This window comes from Protobothrops mucrosquamatus, unplaced genomic scaffold (genome assembly GCF_001527695.2).
Source record: "Protobothrops mucrosquamatus isolate PMUCROS unplaced genomic scaffold, P.Mucros_1.0 scaffold550, whole genome shotgun sequence".
In the NCBI taxonomy this organism is placed as follows: Eukaryota; Metazoa; Chordata; class Lepidosauria; order Squamata; family Viperidae; genus Protobothrops; species Protobothrops mucrosquamatus.
The window spans coordinates 177,319-202,604 of NW_015386854.1; the positions used below are offsets into that span (position 1 = coordinate 177,319).

At 34.2% G+C, this 25,286-nt stretch overlaps 4 protein-coding genes across 4 annotated transcripts; all 4 read right to left on the reverse strand.

Moving 5' to 3' along the window:
• Positions 1-204: 204 nt before the first annotated feature.
• On the reverse strand, positions 205-1,630 carry LOC107288438 (olfactory receptor 1052-like). The gene is made up of 2 exons (XM_015817059.1): positions 1,576-1,630; positions 205-1,163 (listed from the first exon to the last, which is right to left on the reverse strand). The coding sequence occupies exons 1-2, from the start codon at positions 1,628-1,630 to the stop codon at positions 205-207; spliced, it is 1,014 nt and encodes a 337-aa protein (XP_015672545.1).
• Positions 1,631-6,807: 5,177 nt separating this feature from the next.
• On the reverse strand, positions 6,808-13,178 carry LOC107288439 (olfactory receptor 1052-like). The gene is made up of 2 exons (XM_015817060.1): positions 13,052-13,178; positions 6,808-7,766 (listed from the first exon to the last, which is right to left on the reverse strand). Exons 1-2 carry the CDS (start codon positions 13,176-13,178, stop codon positions 6,808-6,810), a joined length of 1,086 nt encoding a protein of 361 aa, XP_015672546.1.
• Positions 13,179-16,313: 3,135 nt separating this feature from the next.
• On the reverse strand, positions 16,314-17,273 carry LOC107288440 (olfactory receptor 5V1-like). Its single transcript, XM_015817061.1, has one exon. The coding sequence runs from the start codon at positions 17,271-17,273 to the stop codon at positions 16,314-16,316; it is 960 nt and encodes a 319-aa protein (XP_015672547.1).
• Positions 17,274-21,473: 4,200 nt separating this feature from the next.
• Positions 21,474-22,412, reverse strand: LOC107288441 (olfactory receptor 8S1-like). Its single transcript, XM_015817062.1, has one exon. It carries the CDS (start codon positions 22,410-22,412, stop codon positions 21,474-21,476), a length of 939 nt encoding a protein of 312 aa, XP_015672548.1.
• Between the last annotated feature and the right edge of the window lie 2,874 nt (positions 22,413-25,286).

Here is a 25,286-nt window from a genome sequence, read left to right on the forward strand (position 1 = left end):
ACCACTTTGTTTCCTTTGAATTATTCCTTACTATTACAGCAGGGTGCAACATGAAATCCTCATACCTTCATATCAGAACGTAATTCTAATATTGAGGACTTGGGGGAAGTAGCAACAGTCATTCCTGCTGCCTCATTACTTCTTATTCTTTTCATTGTTGGAGCTGTTGGGATTTTAAGAAGAGCAGCCAATACTTTTTCATGACTAAAAAATGAGCCTACAGTTTCCAAATAGTTTTTTTACACCGGAATTGATCTCTTTGTTTTTCAGACTGTATATGATTGGATTTAACATGGGTGTTAAAATGCTATACTGAATAGAGATCACTTTGTCCAGATCGATAAATGATTCTGAACTTGGCTTCACATAGCGAACAAAAGCTGTAATGTAAAACAACCCCACAACGATGACATGTGAACTGCATGTGGAAAAAAGTTTCTGCCTGCCTTCTGCAAGTTTAATTTTCAGGATGGTTGAAATAATATTAACATAAGAGACCAGAGTGAAAAGAAATGAGCTAAAACCAAACATAAACACAAATATTAGAAGAATAATGTAATTAGTGAGAGTTTCAGCACAAGACAAGGCCAAGAGTGAAGGAAGCTCACAATTATAGTGTCTGATTATATTGTTGCTGCAAAACTTGAGATTTAGCAAAGGCAGGACATTCCCTGTAGCACATAAGGAACCTAGAATCCAGGCTCCACCCACCATTTTATTGCATATCTCTCTTGTCAAGTATTTGCTGTAATGAAGTGGATCACATATGGCCACATAACGATCATATCCCATTCCCGAAAGAATGAACAGTTCTGTACAACAGGTTTGTATAAAAAAGAAAATCTGTGCAATGCATCCTTCCCAGGAAATGGTTTTCTGCTTTGTAATAAAATTTCCTAGCATCTTGGGAACAGTGACTGAGGAATAGCAGATGTCAACAAAAGCTAAATGGCTAAGAAAGAAGAACATGGGAGTCTGAAGGCAAAGTTCAGTCCTGATCACTAATATAACAGTTGTATTTCCAAGTATGGTGACTAAAAAAATTATCATAAATAAAAAGAGAAAAAAATCATCTATGTGTTGATCATTGGAGAGTCCCAACAAGATAAACTCTGTTATTCCAGTTTGATTTTCCAACCCAGAAGATTCAGGAAACATAGAATCTGTCAAAAAATAAAACAGTTAATTATGCAGTAAACAAAGATATATGGTATGATGATTTCAATTAAACATACATATTAATTTAAGTGTCACATTTTCTTGAGATCTGTACTGAGAATTATATGATATGTGTTCTTTTTTTCACATCTATCACCAAATTGAAAATTTAAGTGCTGCCTTTCTCACTTTAACATTGTGCTCTTGATTGTTATGATGTTGTAATTCATTAATTCATTGGTAATCAGTCTTTATTGTGAATAGATAAGAAACCTAAAGAAAATGTTAAATATTATCTGAGACTTTGGTTTCTTCATAAAGTCAAAATGGAGAGATTTCAGGGAATTGAAGTGCAAGGGATTAAATGGTAGGACAATCTATAGTATTTATTTTGGCCATACTTGTCCTCTTCTATACAGGTATTCACTGATTTGCTTTCACTGTATTTCATAGGCACTTTCTCCATCTTCATTGTTCCCTTCCAACTCCCAAAAATCTCTCTTGCTGGTCCTACTGTATATGATTGCATAGACACATTCACTTTGTTTTTACCCCCTCTGGCAGTAACACAAAAGTAATGTATTTCATTCTCCCACAAAGCTTTGTTCTTTTCTTTTCAAGCTATTGGGTTTTTATTTTTGTTTTGGCCATTTTCGAAATGTATTTTTTTTAAGAATAGCCAAATAAGTCTAAATAGAGGCATCTACTATTGCAAATTGGAGGAAAAAAATATTTTGTATGTTATTCAAAAGTGGGAGGTGTGGTATAAAATATCCAAAAGAATGTATTTCACAGTGGAAATTATGAGAGGATTTAAAAAAATCAACACAAACCAAAAATGTTCTTATTCTGAATTACTTTTTTAATATATATCTGATATAGAACAAGGAGAAGGAGAAAGAGGAGAAGGAGAAGGAGAAGGAGAAGGAGAAGGGAAAGGTGATGAACATAATAAATAATAAATATAGTTGAACCTTTATTACAATGTGCCAATAATGGTCAGTTTATAAAAGCTAAAGTAACCCAGCCAAAGTTAGTTTGCTTAGATTTGATTAAAAGCTTATTTTAAGAAAGCATTTAATTCAGTTATTTAATCATTTTTGTCATTAATTCTGTACAAAAACTGTAGGATTAATGTGAAAAGTAAAAAAAAAAGATATACAGAACTACAAATGCAGTGAGAATTTAAATGAGCAGTTACCTTGAAGCTTAGAAATGTTTAGCATCTTAAATTGATCTGTGCGACCTTTCTGTTAAGACAATCTGAGTACAATCTGTAGCAAGATAATAAAAAGAGAAGGGAGCTGATTCTTCATTCCTTCTGGAATTCATGAAATTAATTTCATCTCAGAATACATATTCCCCAAACAACAGTATGTACTGTTTAAATGAGTCAAAGATACAGTTTGCTTCCCCCCTCATTATTTCCCAAAAGTTATAATAATATTTAAATACCTTTTTTTTTTTTCATGTTGTGATATAAGACGGGGTCCAAGGCAACTTCAACTTTAGTAGGTTTATTGTTAAGAAAAAGATGGTATACTTTATTAATAATAATGATAATGTTGGAAGGGACCTTGGAGGTCATCTACGGTAGTCCAAACTCCTGCTCAGGCAGGAAACCCTATACCATTTCGGACAAATAGCTGTCCAGTTTCTTCTTAAAAACTCAAAAGGGCTTTTCTTCTGCTTAACCTAAAGGCTGAACTTATTGAAAGTCTGAAGAACTGCTTGAAATCCTTGGTGTATGTCTCTCTGTGAAGGTGTGCATCCTTGTGTGTGTTTTTGTATCAAATAAATCATCAAAACAATATAACTGCATCTTAATAATCCTTTTAAGATTCTCCACAGCTAATGCCAATCACTACTGTTACATTATTTCAATTCAGTTCTAATCTATCCCAGCATCTCCTTAAAAAGCCAGGCTTTCCAAAAGACTAAAAGAGAAGGAATGCCTGCTGTATTGCCATGGGAAGGGTGTTCAATAAGGTAGGGGCAGCCACGGAAATAGCACACTTAGAACGTCCTACTGCATCTGGAGTGTACCTTACCTACCCTATCCATTCCAGTGGGAAAGATAAATATCCTTTGGTGATCCTGTAAATAATAAAGTCCAATGCCATGTAGGGCTTTAAAGGTGATAATCAACATCTTGAATTGAATCCAGGAAAAAACTGAAAGCCTGTGTAGCATGGGTAATAGGAGAGTAACAGAAACAAATATATAAGCACCAAATACTCTGTGTGCTGCTACATTATACCAAGTTGTAACTTCCAAGTAGTCTTCAAGGCCACTTCAATATAAAGCCCATTTGTAATCCAAACAGGAAAATGACTAAGGCATGAGTGATTATGTTCAATACTTCCCAATCCAGGAAAGGATGCAATTATTGCACAAGATAGTTTTGTGAAACCCCCCTCCCAGCCACAGCTGCCACCCACTCATCAGGCAGGTGTCATAAGTCTTGGAGGACCCTCAAACTGAACACCAGCTTGATGGAGGAGGGCAACCTCATTCAGAGTGTAAGATGACAAGTAACTAGACCCTGGAAAGCCAAAAACCCAGAGCTACTTTGTTTTGCCAGGATTGAGGCAAAGAAGATTCTTTCCCATCCAGACCTTTATATGCTATAGCACTTGGAAAATATGGCAAAAGCACCATCTTTCTGGCTAGGGGTAGAAATGTGTAGCTGAGTATCATCAGTATAGTGAGGATGCTATATATAATCCATGCAATCAGATGACTGCAACTAGCAGTATTATGTAGATGTGAAAAAGAAAAGGGAAGAGACTTGAGCCCTGAGGAACCTTACAAGGGCCTAGGGTTTAACCTCTTTTCGTCCATCAACATCAATTGCAACTTGCAATAGGAAAAGAATAGCTCACCACAAAATCCTGGGGAAGATACTGAGAAGGATACTATGGTTGATGGTATTAAAAACTGCCAAGAGATCCAGGAGAGCCAGTATGGTTTTACAACTTCACTTCGGGCCCTCAAGTTCATCAGCAAGAACAATGTATGCCCTTTAGTGCTATACCTATAATTTGGCTGAATCCGCACTGGAAATATTCAAGAGAATCCATTTCATCTAGGCAATGTGAACACTGTCTACGTCAATGAGGATTAACCAGCTCATACTCCTCCTAGATCAGAGGTCCCCAATCTTTTTAGGTTGGCGGCTGGGAGGGAAAGGCAGGCCATGAGCAAATGGGGCCACAAGCACACACATGCCTCAAATGGGCCATTTGAGCACCCGTACAATGCTTGGGAGTGGCACTATTGCATTCATGACACAAATGGGGCTGCTAGTACCTGTGTGACACAAACGGGGCCACTAGCACCCACACGATGGTGGTGGTGGTGCTTGCGCAAGTGGGGGGGTGAGTGTGAGCACACATGTGCATACATTGGTGACCAAGAGGCCATGGCCCAATAGTAGGCCACAGCCCACAGGCTCATTTCACATTTAAACAATTAAATCATTATGTATACAAAATGTATTATGTTAAACAATGTTATTTACTTATATTAGTGTATCACTTGACAGTACTGCAAATTTTGAAAGAGGTTATTTTGCCTATAGTTCAGCTAAGTGCTAGACTGCCCTAGCAGCCCATTGGATGTTTCAATCTTGAAATGTCTTCATTTCAAAAGATTTGCAAATCCATGAATTTGAGATAGGTAAGATATTATAGTTCACACATCTGTGTTATGCTTACACCTCTTTTGGTAGACAAAAAATAAATCAGATTGGTGGTAAAGTTTTGGGACTACACTGAACCTGTTTGTTATGAAGTCCTGGTGATGTTTTACTTTTTCAGAAAAAATATTTTGTGTTTACCTGAATTTCTATTAAGAAGTCAAATATAAATAATTATTTTAATGAGCTGGGTAAAATGAATAAAGGGCTTTAATTTCTATTCTGGTACTTATCTGCTGCTTTAAAGGAAAATTGATGCTTTTCCCCTTTCTCCCCACAAGTATTTCCTTCTGTCCCTTTTGTATCTTCTGTTAATAAGAAAACAGCAAGAAAAAATAGCTACTTTGGAGTAATTTTTAAACTAAAAAGAATAAAAAAGAAGCTTCCCATTGATTTTAGTAGAAGAGGAGTTGGCCAAAGAACTTGATTATTTATTTCTTTTCACCTGAAAAAACAACCCACAGGAAGTATTTTCTCTAATTCTGAGAGCAGAAAAAACAACAACAACAGATGTTATTGCTGACAGGGTATGAACTAAAAGGAACTAGTATTTATTATTATTATTTTTACTCAAGCATCATCAAGAGTTGAAGATAATTCATGTAAGATTTGGTTGAGTTATCTCCAAGAGATATGTAGAATGAATCCTTTTTGTTATCACAAGTTTTATGAAAAAGATGATGGTATAAGTTATGAATCCATTTCTTTTAATTGTTTAAAAGTAAGCATTAATTTATTCACTACATCACCCCCTCCAATTTCACTATAAACCTATAATATTTTTTAAACTAATAAAACTAACAGAACAAAAGCTTCAAAACCTCTAAAGTCCCCTGAATTGAGCTAAGCCAATGAAGAAGCTCCCACACTTTAACTGTCAATGAACTAAGCAAGACATCATCATGCAGATTTAAATTTTTCGTACATCTGTAACTTCCTACTCTACTGCTTGTATCCTGATATCAGATACTGATCCCCAGATGAAGAAGAACATAAAAGAGAGGTCTTACATGCTGCTTTCATTGAAGCTAGTGTATTGTAAACATTACTTAGACTTTCTTAAGTATTGCAAGGCAAATTCTTTTAGATTAATGTTTTTGGAAGCAAACCAATATTTATTACAACATGCCAAGTTGTTCAGTAATTCTTTATTTTATGAACAAAATAACAATGAATATGCCTTTACAGTATTTGTAGTAAGTTTAAAATTGCCCACAATGCACATAGAAATGGCTAGCTAATATTTCTGTCTGGAAGTCTATTCGTGGGAATCAAATTACATGGATTTTGATTAGAAACTCTATTACGTCAATAATATGAATGAAACAATGAACAGTGAAAAATAAATGCACGATTCATATATGCACTATAGTTGCTAAGACTGTTGTCACTAATTGCCTTAAGGAAGTATAAAACTGATAGGGGTTTTTAAATATAATGTAGTATCATAAATTCTGATACAAAATGATAAATCCCAATATCCCAGATAAATGTGCTTATTGTTCATGGGATATAATATATTGCATCCTTTATTTGTTTTAATTTTGCAGCTCAGTTCTTATGTAGTCTTTATAAAATATCTTTAAAAATGGATATTATTTTGGAAAATATGTTTATATTACATGCTTCAGAGTAAGATAGAGCAAGGGGTGTCATATTGTAAGAAGAAACAATTAAGAAATATATATTAGTGGGTACTTTCATCCTGATTCTTTAAAAAATACTCAGGTGAATATTGGAGCAGGTTTACTTTTCTTCACTTGAATTACCCCACATTGTTTCAGCAGTGCTCAGTTAGAACTATTCATATACTCCTATCACAGGATAACTCCAAAATATTAAGAATTTTAAGGAAGTAACACTCATCCTTGCTATGTTATTCTTTTTTTCTCTCACACTGTTGAAGTTGTGAGGATATTAAATCAAGATTTCTGAGTATCATTTTATGATTAAAGAATGGACCTACATTTTCTAAATAATTTCTCTGCACCAGATCTGATCTCTTTGTTTTTCAGGCTATATATCATTGGGTTTAACAGTGGAGTTAAAATTCTATATTGAACAGAGATTACTTTGTCCAGTTCTATAAGTGATTCTGAACTTGGCTTCATATAGCGAACAAAAGCTGTAATGTAAAATAAGCCTACAACAATGAGATGGGAGCTGCATGTGGAAAAAGCTTTCTTCCTGCCTTCTACTGATTTAATTTTCAGAATAGTTAAAATAATGTAAATATAAGAGATAAGGGTTATAAGAAATGGACTAACACCAAAAACCAACACAGATATTAGAAGAATAATGTAATTCATGAATGTGTTTGCACAAGATAAAGCCAAGAGGGAAGGGAGCTCACAAGTATAATGTCTGATTATTTTGTTGCCACAAAAATGAAGATTTTGCAAAGGTACTACATTCACCATTGAATAAAAGAAACCCATCAGCCAAGCTCCAACCACCATTTTATTGCATGTCTCTTTTGTCAAGTATCTGCTATAATGCAAGGGGTCACATATAGCCACATATCGGTCATAACCCATTGCTGAGAGGATGAAGACTTCTGTACAAGCAATTTGGAAAAAAAAGGCAATCTGTGCAATGCATCCTTCCCATGAAATGGCTTTCTGCTTTGTAATAAAATTTGCCAGCATCTTGGGAACAGTGACTGAGGAATAGCAGATGTCAACAAAAGCTAAATGGCTGAGAAAGAAGAACATGGGGGTCTGAAGGCAAAGCTCAGATTTGATCACCAGTATAATTATTGTATTCCCCAAAATAGTGAGTAAAAAAAGGAGGAAGAACAAGAAAAGAAAATACATTTCTATGCGTGGATCATTGGAGAGCCCCAACAAGATAAACTCTGTCATTATAGTGTGATTTTCCAGCTCAGAGGATTCGGGAAACACCGGATCTGGAAAAGAAAAAGAAAAACAAATACCAAATCATTGAGTCACAGTTAATTTCCATTAAATTGTATGCATATATTTAAATTTAGCATCTTCAGATTAATGCTTAAAAATTGTTGGGAATGAATGATGATCTGTTTCTTCCTTTTTATTTGTTTCATTAATGGGGAAATATAATTTCTGCCTTTTTCTTTTAATTATGTGTTTAATTTTTCTTTATAGTTTTTCATTCATAAATTTTGGTAACATGTATCTTTTCTGCACCCATTTGGCTTACACCTCTGTGCATTAATCAAGTGGGAGATTCTCTGAGTTTACCATATATAAATAAAAGGGTACTATTCATTAAGTTACATTCAATTACACACACACACACACACACACATACACACACACTAATTTATCCACATGAACATGAGTTATGCATTCTGCAGGAGAAGCTGTTTCTAAGGACAGTGTTAATGCATATTATTACAAAAGTCTATTGTATATGCCATATTAAAAGTAGTAGCATTTTAGGAAGTTGAAGTATGTGGTGTGAAAATGCTGGACCATCCTTTCTTTCCACTATGGCAATGAAGGAGATTCTCTCCTTCTGACAACCTATTAATTTTCTGTTCATGTATTCAATATGTATCCTACTCTACCTTTATTGACAGGGAAATCATATTCTCCTGCTGACCTTCTGGAGACTATATAGAGATATAGTTTTAGAGTTTTATTTCACAACAGTACTAAAATGGTTTCTATTCCTTTTTTTTTCATTTTTTGTTCCTTTTCAATTTTTCAGTTCTTATAGTTTGAGGTTTTCTATCCTAGTTCTGATGGAACTAGTTTCAGCTTCAGATCATGCTTTTTTTTTTTTTTGCTTAAGAATAACTTTTCCCCCCAGCAAGCTGACCCCAATTTTTACACTGAATTTTGATTATGCATATTTGACTTGAAAAATACACAAACACACACACACACACACACACACAGAGTCATGTACATATCAGCTAATCATCCTCAGATAGAAAAATAGAAAGACATATCTGTGTTTGTATCTATGTATATATTTCTATCTATAATATGTATATTTATACCTATTGCTTTATCTTTCTCTCTCTTTATTAATGGCCATAACTAGTCTGTCACAAAATTGCTTTCTTTCCTTTAATCACAAATAAAAACATACATGCACACACACAAAGATAAGAATAGCAGTTACCTTCTAAGAAGTAGTTCTGTTGCAGCAAAGCCATATTCTGCATCTATATGAGTAGAAGTTTTCTTTGAGCAAGACATTAAAGAAGGAGTCAGCTAATGCCTTCCTCGGTCATTTCAGAGCAGTAGAAATTCAAATGTCATGGTTCTGACGGACAGAGACAAATAAAGCAGAACTTCGAGACTTGAAGATTCCTAGAAGAACATGTTTATTAGTTACAAAGTATCGGCATGATCAAAAGTGAAACTAAGTCTGAATACACAAGTAATAATTGCCCAATTACAAAGTTAAATGTCCCACCCACAAAACTATGCAAGCAACTACATTCCCCAATATACTTATTTGGCGGGCTTTTTACGCAACACCCAGTCCCTAGTCTGGGGAGCAGCAGATGACCTTGGTTCCCACAGGACAGAAGATTATTTTGACTAACGAAGCACCTGGGCAACCCCCCTCCCTCTGTTCTATGTGGCAACCTAGAATGAGAAGAAAAAATGGCTGTAGCTATGCTCATTGTAGAGTTGACACTCGTTGAGTCAACCTGTTCCAATTTAAGATAAAAGCAATTTAAATTGCCACAAAGTTTTTGTTTATCTTTCCTTTGTTTTCCCTTATTTAAAACAATTGACAATTAAAATACTTAGAATAAAAATAATCTACTTTAAAATGTGAAGTCCTTATGAAAGGAATGCATAAGCATAATGATTACATAAGTCTGGATAAACATGATTTTATCAAATGGAAATGAAGTATTAATGCCATGTGGAATTTAAGAGCATGTTTGAATGGTTCAAGGTCCTCTCTGTTTGGAGCAATCTTCCTTAAACCCTACTTGGAATATATATAAGTGCTGTATACCTGTACATATTACCGAATTTTTTAGAAAGGAAAATAAAATTTAATATAAACTAATATGAAGTGAGAAGAAAAGAAAAAGAAATCAAAGAGAAAGCTAAAAGTGAAAGAAAAATAGAAAAGTTATAAGTTCAGTTATAAGTTTATCACTTACTTACTATGGTTATTACATAGCTCTCTTCTGTCTACAATCTGTTCTATCGAATCATCAAGACCATAAGTCATAAGTTAATTATTTTCTGTTTCATGCAAAAAATCAATAAGGGTTTCCAGTCACAAATAAATATAAATATTGTCTTATCTCTGATCAAAGAAGTTAATTTAGCCATTTTATAAATGCTGCGTACATGCTGATAGAGGTATTCAGCCCTGTGGTTTGACCGGGGTATTAAGGTTTGTATAAATGAGAATTGTGCCAATTGGGGAGTGCAGTGTAAAGGGAGGAACAAATCATGTTACACAACCCAGAATGATTATGGATTAACATGAATGATAGTACTCATCCTAAAGTCACTTTGTTCCCAGCTGCATAGCAAAAAAGCTGCTAGGGAGAGGTCTCTGCAAACTAGCTGTTATTCTTTTGTTAGAATCTGGTAATTGGCTTGTAACATGCATATGGTTTCTGAAAAATCATGGTCTTGGACTCAGGATAACATAGATGCAAATTAATGTAGTATCCTGACACACATGATAGTTTGACTGGGTAGCTGTGGATATTAGCCCTCCCCCTCCACCACCACCACCCCGGCTCTGAGGACTTTTCATTCATACTCTTGGATAGGGTAATATATCTCCACTCAAGAATGGTTCACAATCGGTGGATTCTTTTAGTCTCACAGTTCTTCTCAAAGAGCAGGGGGCAGATGTCATCAAGAGGGTCTTCGCTCATCTCCAAAAAGTATGACAGCTGTTTCATTTCAATGGTTCAAACAGACACTCATGATGTAACCATCTCAATGCTTGTCTATTGCAATGTGCTGTATTTGGGGCTGCCATTAAAAACCATTTGAAATCACCATTTAGAAAAAAAAAACACTTTAAAAAAGACACTTGAAAGAGGGGTCGAAGAGGCCATCTACATTAAAACTGAACAGCCCTCTCTTAACAGAGGTGGAGGGATATGACACCACCTATCTCCTGTTTACAACATAGTTCTTTCAGCAGTTCCAAGAAGGTTCCACATCCATTTGCACTATTCTGGGTCTACAGTGTCTCAACGACTCTGAGAGAGAGTGCTAACAACCAGATGATTGCAAGGAATATAAATCCTTTCATTCTCCACCATTCAGTTAGAACTGAAGAAGCTTCTTGGATAGGAAGTGAAATGTCTTCAAGGAAAAACAAAGCACTTTTGGGAGTACCCTCATAGATTTTCCCCATGATGATATTTCCCTAACTTGTTCCTTCATGTTGCATTAATGATGCATCACTACCATAACTGAGTCCATCCACCTTGCTGCTGATTATCCCTTTCCATTTCCTTCTACCTTTCCCAGTTTTAGAGACTTGCTCACACAGCTAGCTTTTACGTAATGTGCCTGATGTATTTGAACCTAATATATTTGTGCCTGGAATGACAAACCTGGGTTGATTTCTCGATGACATATAAATTCATTTTCCTGGCAATCCAATATTCTTTCTTCCTATTTCTTCAAAGTCCATTTCTAATTTAGGAGTCATATAAAATTAAAATATAAACTATATGCAGAGAGAAACTCAAATTATCAGTTTGTCATAAACTCATGTACTACATTGCCATCCAAGAGTTGATTCCAATTTGAAATAAATTATTTTGAGATTTCAGACATCAAAGCATACTTCCACAACTTAGTTAATATTCTTCTGTATCAAATATCTTTTTCAATAAAAGTTATTGCTTAAGTTAGCATTTAAAAAATGAATTCAGTGTACTTGTAGGAATATGTAATTTCACAAAATATAATAAAATATCTCAGGCTAAAGTGAGAATTCAACTTTTAAGGTTTATTTAGTTATTGTATAAATCATTTTCCTAAAACATTTAGATTTGCAGCATTGCTACTACATTATAAAAGAATGATCTGTTCATGGCATTTCTACCAATTTTAAGAAAATAAACTATAAATCATATATCAATTTTCTCTAATATTTGATGTAAATGTAATATTTTTCTTTAACCGAAAATCACTTTGTTGGACATTTAATGCTCATCTAAACTCTGTAGCAAACTGATCATATAGTCTTTGACTTGTTCTCTTTTTGAATCATATTTTACTAGCAATTTTAAAATAAAGTTCAGCAGATACTCTGAATAAGAAGTTTTTCAAAATAACTCAAATATCTAAGAATGGGTAGTCCTGAAGTTATAACAGTTTATTTAGTGACCATTCAAAGTTACAATGGCACAGACAAAACTGACCTATGACCATTTTTCACACATAACAGTTCAGCATTCTGGCCATTTGATCAAAATTCAGATGCTTGGCAACTGACTCATAGTTATGACATTTGCAGGGTTCTGGAGTTATGTGGTCACCTTTTGTGACCTTCTGACAAGTAAAGTCAATGGGGAATCAGATTCATTTAACAACCATGTTGCTAACTTAACAACAGCAGTGATTGACTTAAAACCTATAGCAAGAAATGTTGTAAAATGGGGAAAGTTCACTTAACAAATGTTTCACTTAACAACAAAAATGTTGGGCTCAATTGTGGTCTTAAGTTGAGGACTACCTATATCTTTCTTCTTTCTGAGTGTTTTTTTTTAAGTGTAAAAGTTGTTTTGATGTGATCTAATTATAAAGGTTAGTTAATTTCCAATCAGGTACAGCAGATATAGTTCAGATATTGGAAGATTGATTTATTAATCTGCAATGACAATTCAAATAAGGTTACAATCAGTGACATTTCCAATATAACATGTCTTGTACTTTTGCATTTTGAAATGATGTGTACTAACTACATTCATGGCAAAATTTAGAATGTAATGATATTAGTTTTATGTAACATACTACTAAGTGTAAGAGAATAAAAATATACCATAACTTTCTGTTCTCTACACATTTGTCAAGAAAGAACTAAAAATAAGTGATGTAGTCAGCACTAAACATTAGGAGTAAATTAACAGTAAAAGTAAAACAGTAAAAGTCTGATAAATTTATGATATTACATGTCTTTGATATTGCAATACATATTTGAGTATTTGGAAGAATACATTTGGAAGAAGATGAGTAAATTTCCTTGGATTACCAGAATAAAGGGAAACCCACTGTTGGGAAACAGAAGGCCCATCTGTGCTGGCATCTGACTTTGATTCCAACTCTTTTGCTAAGTGAGCAGGTTCAGGCTCAGAGCTAGCTGTTCCATCTAGATACATATTTGCTTCTGTTACAGGAACAAAGTGTTGGTTACTTCATTAATAGCCAATATTGTTTTAACAGGTGCATTGGCACTGAGAAGACTGGATGAGAATTATACTGATGTTCCAGGTTTTTCACTTATAGTTTATCACAGTGTTTCTCAACCTTGATAATTTTAAGGCATGTGGACTTCAACTCCCAGAATTCCACAGCCAGCATTGCTGGCTGTGGAATTCTGGGAGTTGAAGTCCACATGCCTTAAAATTGTCAAGGTTGAGAAACACTGGTTATCAGTACTCCTCAAGTTACATTCATTCATTCAATAATTGTTGAATGTTATGAAATCACCATGATAGCAGATCAAAAGATGTTCTAATCCTTTGTGATAGTAATAAATCCATTATGGTGGGAGTAGTGAAAAGCAAATCAGACTCTCAAGGTCTCAATAATGTTTCAATACTACAGTTGAAGCTTCCAATTTCATTTGGCTTAACATGATAACTAGGTCCAGGCTTGTTGAAATTTCTCAGACACAAAACATGGAATGGCTAGATAAGAATTTTTAATGGTCACTAGAAGATAACCAACCTGGATTAGTTTTGAACGCTCTCTAATTCAGCATGCTTGGAGTAGGAATTAAAATAACTTTGCCACTGATTCTAGTCAAAGAGATATTTGTCAAAGCACTTGGCTTTTTCTTTCTTTCGTCCCAAAAACAACCTTATAATTTTGGTCAGTATAGTTCAGAAAACAGATATTATTGCAGACTGAATATAGGCTGAAGGGAATTAGGTGTTTTTTTTTAAAAAAAATGTAGTCAAACACACTCATGTTTTCAAAGGAATTCACTTCATAACCATTTTTTGTGCATAAAAGCTGTTGGACAATTTAGTATTTTTATTGCAAGTGCTATATAGCAAGAGAAAGAAGTATGTTACATTTATTTCAAGTGTTAATTTATTTATTTACAGGACATATATGGTTATGTAACTCATACTCTAGCTGGTTCAGAACAATCCATAAAACATGGATAAAATTTGTTCTTTATCTTGGGGGACAGACCAAACATCCTTATAGTGCAACCTGCCATTCTAGTCCAATGCCTGGGGGAATCTAGATCTTCAGAGCCCTCCAGAACAGGGGTCCCCAACCCCTGGGCTGCAGCTCACTACCAGGCCTTGTGCCATTTGGAACCAAGTTGTGGAAGTGGTGGGCGAATATGAGTGTGCACATCTCCACTTCTGTGAGCAGTGAGGAGTGTGTGTGTGTGCAGGCTCCACTTGTGTGAATGTGTGTGCTTGCCCACTGCTCATGCAGAATCATCCCCTCCCCCCCCCCACCAATCTGCAAAGTCAAAAAGGTTGGGAAACTCTGCTCTAGAAGGCTAAAAAGGTTTGAAAAGTATGCATTTAATCATTTCCTTGTAGGTCACCATATAGCCCACTTCAATAATAATAATAATAATAATAATAACAACAACAACAACAACAACAACAATGTAACTTTATTGTCACTTTGAATGTACACCAATCGGCATACATCAAAATGAAATTTCGTTGCATACAGCTCTCAAAGAGTCACCACCTCTGATATACACTCCTTGTTTGTGGTCAGCTCAAGTTTCAGATCGTCCATTTTAATCTCTAGGGAGCGAATAATAGCAAATAGGACAGGTGGAAATGAAGCTTTATGTGGATTAGCTCTCAATCTAGCTGTGTTCCTGCAGGACAACCTTGCCTCCTTTCATTTTTCTGATCCTGTCTCTTCCACCTTTTCCTTAAAGAGGCCTTGCTTCTTTTTGCCCCTGGAGCATGCTGCCACTGCCACCAATTCCTCCAAAAGCCTCTCTCTCTTTCTCTGGGCCTGCTGACAGTTTCATCCAGTTCCTTCGCTCCATAAACTCCGGGACCTCTCCTCCTTTGCCTCCTTCAGAAACAGCCCTGATTTGCAATAGAATCCGTCGCTGGGCCAGCAGTCAGATCTTGCTGCTGGCAGAACAATTTCAAACAGCGCCAACAACTTTTAATGGTCTCATCAACAGTTCCGAAACAGCTAGAAACTTGCCATGCCAGCAAAGACTGTTGGTTCAACCATGTTGCTCAAACACATCAAAACTTTCCTGATCATGTGGCCCTCCCAAAACTTTTCACCTTCGAGAGCCAATGCAGGCGCAGCCGATCCAGGTGCCGCCATCTTAGAACTCAAGCAAACTTTATGACTTAGAAAAACAAAAACAAATCATATAGAACATTTTTTTAAAAAAAATTCTAAAGTTGAAATGACTTAGCCCAAATTAACAGACTCCATCGATTCAACCTCTGTTAAAGATTCTTTCATGGTAGGATTTCAGGAAGCAAAACAGTATTCATTAAATAATTAAAAAGGAGCATGGAAACCATAAACTGGGTCTTTATCATTGTATGATGAAAAATATACCTTTAGAACATTTGTAATTTACGCTTTAAATTTCTTCACAAAACATCCATAAAATGTCCAGTTAATCTGTGTATAGGTCTATCAATGTGAACCAAATTATGTGGATTAGGACTAAAAAAATAATATCAAGACAACAAAAGCAGCAGCAACTGAAAAATAGCTGCATGATGAAAATATGCAATACATTTTCAGACTGTTGTTGATGACAACTACTGTATGTGGATATATAAAGTTAATGGAATTTCTAAACAGTACCTGATATTAAATGAGAGATTCCAACTTCCCAAATAAATATGCTTATCACATTATAGTATAAAATATATTAGAAATTCTATTTATTTGATATTGCAAATAATCAGTTTGATATCTGTCTGTCTATTATCTATGTCTGTCTGTCTGTCTGTCTGTCTGTCTGTCTGTCTGTCTGTCTGTCTGTCTGTCTGTCTATCTATCTATCTATCTATCTATCTATCTATCTATCTATCTATCTATCTATCTAGTTTTTAAATATATTATTGAATATATTATTATACATTTTAGCCTATTGTATCTTGGCTCTCTTATTCAATATTATTTAATATTATATCAGTCCCCAAATAAGAAGCTGTCATAGAAAGAGAGGGAGGCTACCCTTAAACCATGCTGTATTGTTAAGCCTTTTATGTTGTTGTACTAGGATTGCAGGTGGGTAGTTATAAGGAACTAAAAGTATTATTTCAGGGATGAGGAAAGGGCGTCCATTTTCCAAACATTTTCAATAGAATATATTTTATCTCTTTGTTTTTCAGGCTGTATATGATAGGGTTTAACATTGGAGTTAAAATGCTATATTGAATAGAAATCACTTTGTCCAGATCTATTAATGATTCTGAACTTGGCTTCATATAGTGAAAAAAAGATGTAAGGTAAAATAAGCCCACAACAATAAGATGGGAGCTGCATGTGGAGAAAGCTTTTTTCCTGCCTTTTGCTGATTTAATTTTCAGGATGGTTGAAATGATGCGAATGTAAGAGACCAGGGTAAAAAGAAATGAGCTAAAACCTAATACAAATACAAATATTAGAAGAATAATGTAATTAGTGAGAGTCTCTGCACAAGACAAAGCCAAGAGTGGAGGAAGGTCACAGGTATAGTGTTTAATGACATTGTTGCTGCAAAACTTGAGATTTAGCAAAGGAAGGGCATTGGCTATAGAATGAAAGAAACCCAGGAGCCAAGCACCACTCACCATTTTATTGCATACTTCTTTTGTCAAGTATCTGCTGTAGTGCAGAGGGTGACATATAGCCACATATCGGTCATAACCCATTGCTGAAAGGATGAACACTTCTGCACCAGCAATTTGGAAAAAGAAGGCAATCTGTGCAATGCATCCTTCCCGGGAAATAGTTTTCTGCTTTTGGATAAAGTTTGCCAGCATTTTGGGAACGGTGACTGAGGAATAGCAAATGTCAACAAAAGCTAAATGGCTGAGAAAGAAGAACATGGGGGTGCGAAAGTGAAGCTCAGACCTGATCACCAATATAATTACCATATTAGCCAGAATGGTGATTAAAAAAATGATCATAAACAAGAAAAGGAGAAAATCTTGTATCCTTGGATTATTGGAGAGTCCCAACAGAATAAACTCTGTTATTACAGTTTGATTTTCCAGCTCAGATAATTCAAGAATCATTCGGCATGAAATTTGACAGAGACACTTTATGCCAGTCACCCTCTCTCAGCCCACGATGTCAGGGCTGACTCAATTCCTGGCAAAACCAAATGGATTAACACTTTGTTGATCCAAAAATTGAACTTTGAACTTGTAGAAAAACACTAGGGAGAAGAAAAAGAAGATTAAAAATTATGTTTGCACATACTGCACAGGAATGAAAGTGATAGTATACATGATATATTCTCTCTGTTTATTGCAAGTCGGGTATTATATTAGGAGAAACTGTTTCTAAGGACAGCCATTCTGAAAATACAGATATGTTTGGAAGATGAAATGTCAGCTTATCAACTGTTGTGCTATCCATTATTTTTAATGTGAATGCACTTGCTTAGTTATCTCTAAGAACTCCTTAATTTCCTATTCATGTAGTTAATGAGAATTCTTTCCTACCTTTTACTGATAAACACATCATTGTATTAATCTGAGTTTTTGGTTACTAGATATATACATAGATTTAGCAACAGTATAGAATTGTTTTGCTACTATCTTCTTTGCAAATCTTTCTCACCCTCCACCTCATCTTTACAGCCATGCACTTTTTTGGCATTCTGTCCAAGTAGTAAGTACATGATGCTGTTGTTTTTTAAGAGTAGTCAGGAATGGCTAGATCATGGTATTTGCTGTGAGAGATTGGAGAAAGAAAGATTCAAATAGTATTTGAAAGTTTTTGGAAGATACCTGAATGGAAAAGATATATGCAAGAGCTCCAGTTTTTCAAGTGAATGGTTGTCTGGCAACTTTGATAAGATTAACACATTTTTCAGCAAGAAAGCCACTTTGAGCCCTATAGATTTACTCTGAGTTATTGCTAAAATTGAAGCAAATGACATTGAAGGAACTCTGTGCATGTTTCTATGTGTGGAGCAGAAGTCAATAGTCTATGCCCATGATGAACTTTTGGTGGTAGCCAAGATAACCCAACCCAATTGCTGCTAATGCATTTTATTGAAAAAGGCTGTTTTTTTTCCCAATCATTCCAGTAATTCTGTAAAGAGATTTCAGGACTAAAATATGAAAAGAGAACACAACTATCTTTTTCATATTACAATAAAAATATTTCCTCTTGCCACAAAACACAGGAGATAAGCAGTTACCTTCTAGGGTGTAGTTGCAGCTATGAAATGCTCAGCATCTTTAGAATTGACATTTAAGTATGGGGAAATCTTCCTGGGGAGGAAGATAATAAGAAAAAGAGTGAGTTGATGCTGCAATTCCTCCTGGAATTCAGAAGAATGGAAACCAATACGGAATACATCTTCCCCAACTAATGATATGTACAGTTTAGATATATCCAAAGGGGTTTGTTCAGTGGTGGGATTTAGCCGGTTCGCACCAGTTCAGTAGAACTGGTAGCTAATTTTTTTTGTCCAAGCCTAAAATGGACTTCTGGAAGTGAGATCCACACAGAGAACCAGTTGTTCACATATTAGAATCCTACCACTGGGTTTGTTTGTTTGTTTTTCTTAAAACAGCAATATTTCAAATAATATTAAAAGTCTACATAAAATGTTAATTTGTTATGAAAAGAATGTATCAGAAATATACTTTATAACAGGATGAACTCAATTTTTTTGCCAAATAGGGGAGGTGGAGAACATGCTTCAGGAACTCAGTATCGTATCTGTTTGAAAATGGCATACTTGAATCCTCTTTTAATAACATACTTTGTAAGCAATAGTTGCATGATTTTATTAATATAACTGTAAATATAAAAAAGTCCTGACCTATATGACATCTTAGTGTGGTTTGTCCTGTTGGGCTGACATCAGTCTTGCAAGTCTGAATGTCCTTCCCCCTCCCACACTTTATCTTTCTGTGAACAAGGGAGTGGCTTAACTATCATAAATGTTGGAAACCCCATTATGAATTTTTAGATTTGTAAATGGAAGAGGGGAATTATGGGAAGAAATTGACTTTATAGGGGGTGGGGAAATACCAAATAAGTTTATACTTGTGAAGAAGATCTGGAGTCACTTTTTTAAATATTCTGGTTTTTATTTCTTTTCATTTTCCTTTCTTTCTCTTTTTGAACTTTTTATTTCTTACCTTTCTATTTTCTTTATTCTTTTTGACATTAGTTTGTATTATCTTTTACAGTACTATTCAAATCTTTAATAAAACATTTTTTTTTAAAAAAGTATAGTAATTAAAGATTAAATAATATAAGGATGAGGAATTGCATTTTACAGGAATAGAAAACTGATATACTGCAGTAGATCGGTCATAAGCCATTGCTGCAAAAAGGAAAACTTCAGTGCATGCTGTCAGAAGAATTAAAAACATCTGAGTGATATAGCTTTTATATGAAATTGTTTGGCTGATTATCAAATTAATTAGCATCTTAGACACAGTGGTGGAAAAAGACAGATATCAAGAAAAGACAGGTGATTTAGAAAGAAGTACATAGAATTGTGGAGATGATTTACATTGATTGCCATAATAATCATCATATTTCCAAACAAAGTGATTGCATAGGTCAAAGCAAATAGATAGAAGATGGAAATCTGAACTGACGTTTCGCCTGGAAATCCTCTGGTCCCTCTGGCCTGATTTTCCATTTCTTTTTCCCCAGTAGTAATATAAACTATAATTAATGAAAACAATCAAGGTTATTTGGTCAAGTAAAATAATATAGAACATAAAAAGAAAGAAATCTTTGTAACAATAATTATTTTTTATCTTATCATGTAGATTGCTCCTGTAGATATTACTTTCTACATTTCATGCCCTATTGCATAGGGCTACTCTTGAACACCATTCAGAAGTTACAACCTGTAACACATTATTAAGTGTTCACAGCCTTTCTCACCTATATTACATGACCTGGACTGCCTCCCAGGTTCTTTCTGGGTGCTGATTATCACCTTTGAAGTCCTACATGGTTATTTGTAGGATTGCCTTCTCCTGTAACACTTCAAATGTATGTTACAAATGTGAACAACAAGAAGAGACATTTGTTATGTTTGATGGATTTGTTAACAAGCTGGAAAATTTTGAATTCAAATGCATCCAGTGATTCAGAGTATTTTAAAGTCTGCTATACCAGAAATCTTTCTTTTGGTACTGATGGACAAAAGTTGTAAAAAGTCATAGAAATTTCTTTTTGTATATAATAACTGCACGATGATGGAAAGATTCTGCAATACCTACAATGGAGGAATGGTTGGTGAAGATGATGGGACTTCCTGAGATAGTCAGAAAAAACCCCAATATCTACATTTATTGCTAAACTGGAAAGCCCTTGCAAACGTTTTGTGTAAATCAAAAATTAAATGAACTTATATTTGTCTGAAATGGTATAGGGTTTCCTGCCTGAGCAGGGGATTGGACTAGATGACCTCCAAGGTCCCTTCCAACTGTATTATTATTATTATTATTATTATTATTATTATTATTATTACTACTACTACTACTACTACTATTACTACTACATTTTATAGTTTTGATGATTACACAGAATAAATTATAGAAAGAAGAAAGTAATGATGTACTTTTAAATAAAAGGGCAGTGAAGAAAGATTTGTGCTATTGATTTACCCTTTAAAATTACCTAAGTATAACAGTGTAAACAGGTGTTAAATTATCAAGCATATAAAATGATATCTTAGTCTTTATTATTAAGCATATAACTTTATTGTATCTCTACTACATGAATTTCTCTACATGGTGATACAACCGCCTGTGAGAGTGTCCTTCCATTACAGTTTCAACAATTGTGAACTATGCATACTAATGTGAAATGACAAATCTCAAACCTTACTCAAAAGATAATAACATATTTCAATTTGTTAAATTTGCAACTAAATTCTTATACCTAAAAATGAATCAGTGTAAAATGTGTTATAGATAATTCCACAAAGAATGACTTGTTGGGTAATCACATGCATATTTAAAGAAGAAACAAATTAAACTAATTTAAATTCCTGAGTTATATAGCTGTATATCTGCATCTGTATTGAAATATAGCAACCTTATATGTTTTGGTGGAGATCTATGGCTTTATACGGGTCGGGACAAATGAAGACAAGAAGGATTCTCACATTGCAAGTATAATTAGTGGGGACTTTGGAGAGACATGGAAATCATTCTGGATATTTTCCTCCTGGTTAGAGCTAGAAGGGCTATGGTGTTCAGAGTAAAGTGCTACAAATGATTTTTTCATGGGTTAAAAATGGGGTTATATTTTCCAAACAGTTTCACCAAAGCAGATTTGATCTCTTTGTTCTTAAGACTGTATATGATGGGATTCAACATTGGTGTTAAGATGCTATACTGAATAGAGATCACTTTGTCCAAATCCACAAGTGATTCTAAACTTGGCTTCATATACCGGATAAAACCTGTAGTGTAAAATAAGCCCACCACAATGAGGTGGGAACTGCAGGTGGAAAATGCTTTTTGTCTGCCTTCTGCTGAATTAATTTTCAGGATGGCTGAAATGACGTAAATGTAAGATACCAGTGTGAAAAGAAATGAACTCAAACCAAATATAAAGATAGAGATAAGAAGAACAATATAATTGATGAGGTTCTTCTTACAAGACAAGGCCAAAAGTGAAGGAAGTTCACAGCTATAATGTCTGATGGTATTGTCACTACAAAAATGCAGATTTAACAAAGGCAGTGCATTTGCCGTACCATATAAGAAACCCATTCCCCAGGACGCACCCACTAACTGTCTACAGGTTTCTTTTGTCATGTTTATGGTATAATGTAGTGGGTCACATATAGCAACATATCGATCATAAGCCATTGCTGAGAGGATGAACACTTCTGCACAAACAGCTTGAAAAAAGAAGAAATTCTGTGCAATGCATCCTTCCCAAGAAATTGTTTTTTTCTTTGTTATGAGGTTTCCTAACAATTTTGGGACAGTAACTGATGAATAGCAGATGTCAACAAAAGCTAAATGTTTGAGAAAAAAGAACATGGGAATCTGCAGGGTAAACTCAGTGCTGGTCACCAGTATAATCACCATGTTGCCTAATAATGTCATTAAAAAGATGATTAGAAACAAGACAAAAAGAAAATCTTGTAGATGAGGATCTTTTGAGAGTCCCAAGAGTATGAACTCTTTTATTTCAGTTTGATTTTCCATCTCAGATTATTCAAGAAAAATAAGATCTGTCCAAAAGAAAATCAAATGGATATTGTTTAATATAGGATGCACATAATCACTGCAAATAAAAAACAAAAAAACAAAAAATGTAAGCATCTATCTCTTTAAGTTATAAAGGAATATTCCAGGGCACAATGAAGAATAGATTACAAATGCGTTTGTTTATTTGTTTGTTTGTTTAAGAAAAAAACAAAATAGAATGAAACCACTTAACATTAGCAAAGGGATAGTTTACTGGATTCTTTTTTATATGTGTTTTAATTGGTTTTTCACAGTTTTCAATTCTCCTATTAGTATGTTTAATTGAGACAAAAATTAATTAAGGAATTAATATATTCTGGGAAACTATATTTTTTAGAAACATTCCAAATATTGATGGATAATCTTCTGTGTAATATATTTTATTTGGTTTAAAAATCACTCAAAGGCTGCAAATAATTCAGAATCCAGAATATATGCCCATTATCTCAGTAACAGCCAACTAGGGAAACACCTTACATCTAGGCTTTACAGTATTAAAGTATTTAAAAACATAAATAAAATAATAAATCAGGAGAAATGCAAATCCTGACCTTCTTACAAGAATTACAATTCTAAGAGAATTGTACAATACCAGAATGAGTTTATTTTTAATGTAATAGACTTGGATCATTGATATTGTCATAAAAACACTTACTGAAGATTATTTTCCAAAATGATTTTTGATGTTTGTCCAGTAATGTAGAATGCTGTTGTCATGTCATTTAATAGGTAGAAATAAAGTCAGTTCATCCCCAAAGTTTATGGTATCATAATTAATATTGATTTCCATTTTCAAAACTGCATCTTTTTCTCACAAGGAAGTAATTGCTTTTGTTTTTTTCTTCCAAGCTGTAAAAAATATTTTGAAATATAATAACCATTTTTGTGGGTCATCTATTCATATCTGGACAAACTACTTCATGATTTGGAGAGAAACAGTAAAAAAAAAGTTTGAACATAATGTGCATTCTTTAGAGCAAGGTAGATTTGAGCTTCTTTAGGTCACTGAAGAATTTTGCCTTAAGTAAAAATGATTTTTAATATTTCTATCTGAGCAAATCCTCTCAAAAACCATTTGGAAGCTGAGAGAACTTGGGAAAACTGCAGAAATACATTTTAGCACCTTTTAAAGAGTATCTATATTTACTTCTATATTTTTAATCTACAGTATATTTGCATCTACCTAGATAGAAATCTTATATTCTCATTTATCCTTTCCATGCACATGAAATACAAATGAAGACAAAATATACTGAATATTAATCAATAGGATGAAGCACACCAGCCAAACGACAAGTGGTGCAATTTGTAACAATTTCACAAAATCTGAAACAACTAACTATACAAAGGAGCTTAAAATAACACAAACAAAGAACCACCTAACTGAGAATTGATTGGAAAAATATTTCAAGTAGAATAGTAATTTTAGAGTAATTTTTTTTCTAATGGGTTCTAGGGAAAAATATTCTCATTAAAATGTGAAAATATAAAGGGACGAAACTCACTCATATTTCAATCTTGATATATTTTGTTTCAAAGATACAAATATAGGTGCATCTTTTAAATGATGTACAGGAAATTTTTCTTTTCTTTTTTTTGAGTTCTTTTTTAAGTTAAAAGATGAAATCATTTCTACTACGAGCTTTGTACTTATATATCTTCATTCTATGTAATTTCCTTTGGGAATGCATTTACAATCCAAGCCAGTTGAGAATTTCTTCTCCACAAAGTAGCATAAGTACTTTATAAGTATTATGAATTAATTTATTATAATATATTTGCCATATATTAATACACATATTTTTGAATACAAATTTATTAAATATATGTAATCAGGCATTTAGAATAGAATAGAATAGAATAGAATAGAATAGAATAGAATAGAATAGAATAGAATAGAATAGACAGAGTTGGAAGGGATCTTGGAGGTCTTCTAGTCCAACCCTCTGCTCGAACAGGTAACCCTATTTCAGACAAATGGTTGTCCAGTCTCTTCCCTCTTCTTTATGGCAACCCCTGAGATATTGGAACACTGCTATCATGTCACCCCTCGTCCTTCTCTTCATTAAGCTAATCATACCCAATTCTAATTCCTTATATGTTTTAGCCTCCAGTCTCCTAATCATCTTTGTTGCTCTTCTCTGTACTCTTTCTAGAGTCTCAGCATCTTTTTTACATCGTGGTGACCAAAACTGGATGCAGTATTCCAAGTGTGGCCTGACCAAGGCATTGTAAAGTGGTATTAATACTTCACATGATCTTGATCCTATCCCTCTGTTAATGCAGTCTAGAACTGTGTTGGGTTTTTGGCAGCTGCAGCACACTGCTGGCTCATATTTAAGTGATTGTACACTAGGGCTTCAAGATCCTCTCACAGTTACTACTACTGAGCAAGGTACCACCTATACTGTACCTGTGCATTTGGTTTTTCTTGTCTAAATGTGGAACCTTATTTTTTTCATCATTAAATTTTTAAATTGTATGCAAAGTAAATAGTATGATTACTTCATTTGAGTGTGTCTAGGGACATTTAAAAATCAGGAACCTTGAACTTTGGGTTCATTGTGCAAAACATAGATTAGATTAATTAATTAATTAATTTATTTATTTATTTATAATTTAGATTTATATCTCGCCCTTCTCCTCGTAGGACTCAGGGCGGCTGACAATCAATTAAAATACATAAATAACAATACAGGTTTAAAATTAATTAAAAGAAATATTTAAAGATTGTCCAATTTAAAATATTAATTAAAACCCCTCTAAAAATTACCCTAGGCCAGTCCTGCAAGCTGGAATAACCAAGTCTTGAGGGCGCGGCGAAAGGAAGGG

Bases quoted from the DNA above. Each gene is read 5' to 3' on its own strand.
- LOC107288439 (XM_015817060.1), bottom strand. From the start codon at position 13,178: ATGTATCTAGATGGAACAGCTAGCTCTGAGCCTGAACCTGCTCACTTA. The intron at 7,767-13,051 runs GTAATCCAAGGA...TTTCTTTTCCAG, and splicing joins GTGGGTTTCCCTTTATTCTG to ATCCGGTGTTTCCCGAATCC.
- LOC107288441 (XM_015817062.1), bottom strand. From the start codon at position 22,412: ATGGAAAATCAAACTGAAATAAAAGAGTTCATACTCTTGGGACTCTCA.
- LOC107288438 (XM_015817059.1), bottom strand. From the start codon at position 1,630: ATGAAGATGGAGAAAGTGCCTATGAAATACAGTGAAAGCAAATCAGTG. The intron at 1,164-1,575 runs GTATAGAAGAGG...ATTTTTTGACAG, and splicing joins AAGCAAATCAGTGAATACCT to ATTCTATGTTTCCTGAATCT.
- LOC107288440 (XM_015817061.1), bottom strand. From the start codon at position 17,273: ATGATTCTTGAATTATCTGAGCTGGAAAATCAAACTGTAATAACAGAG.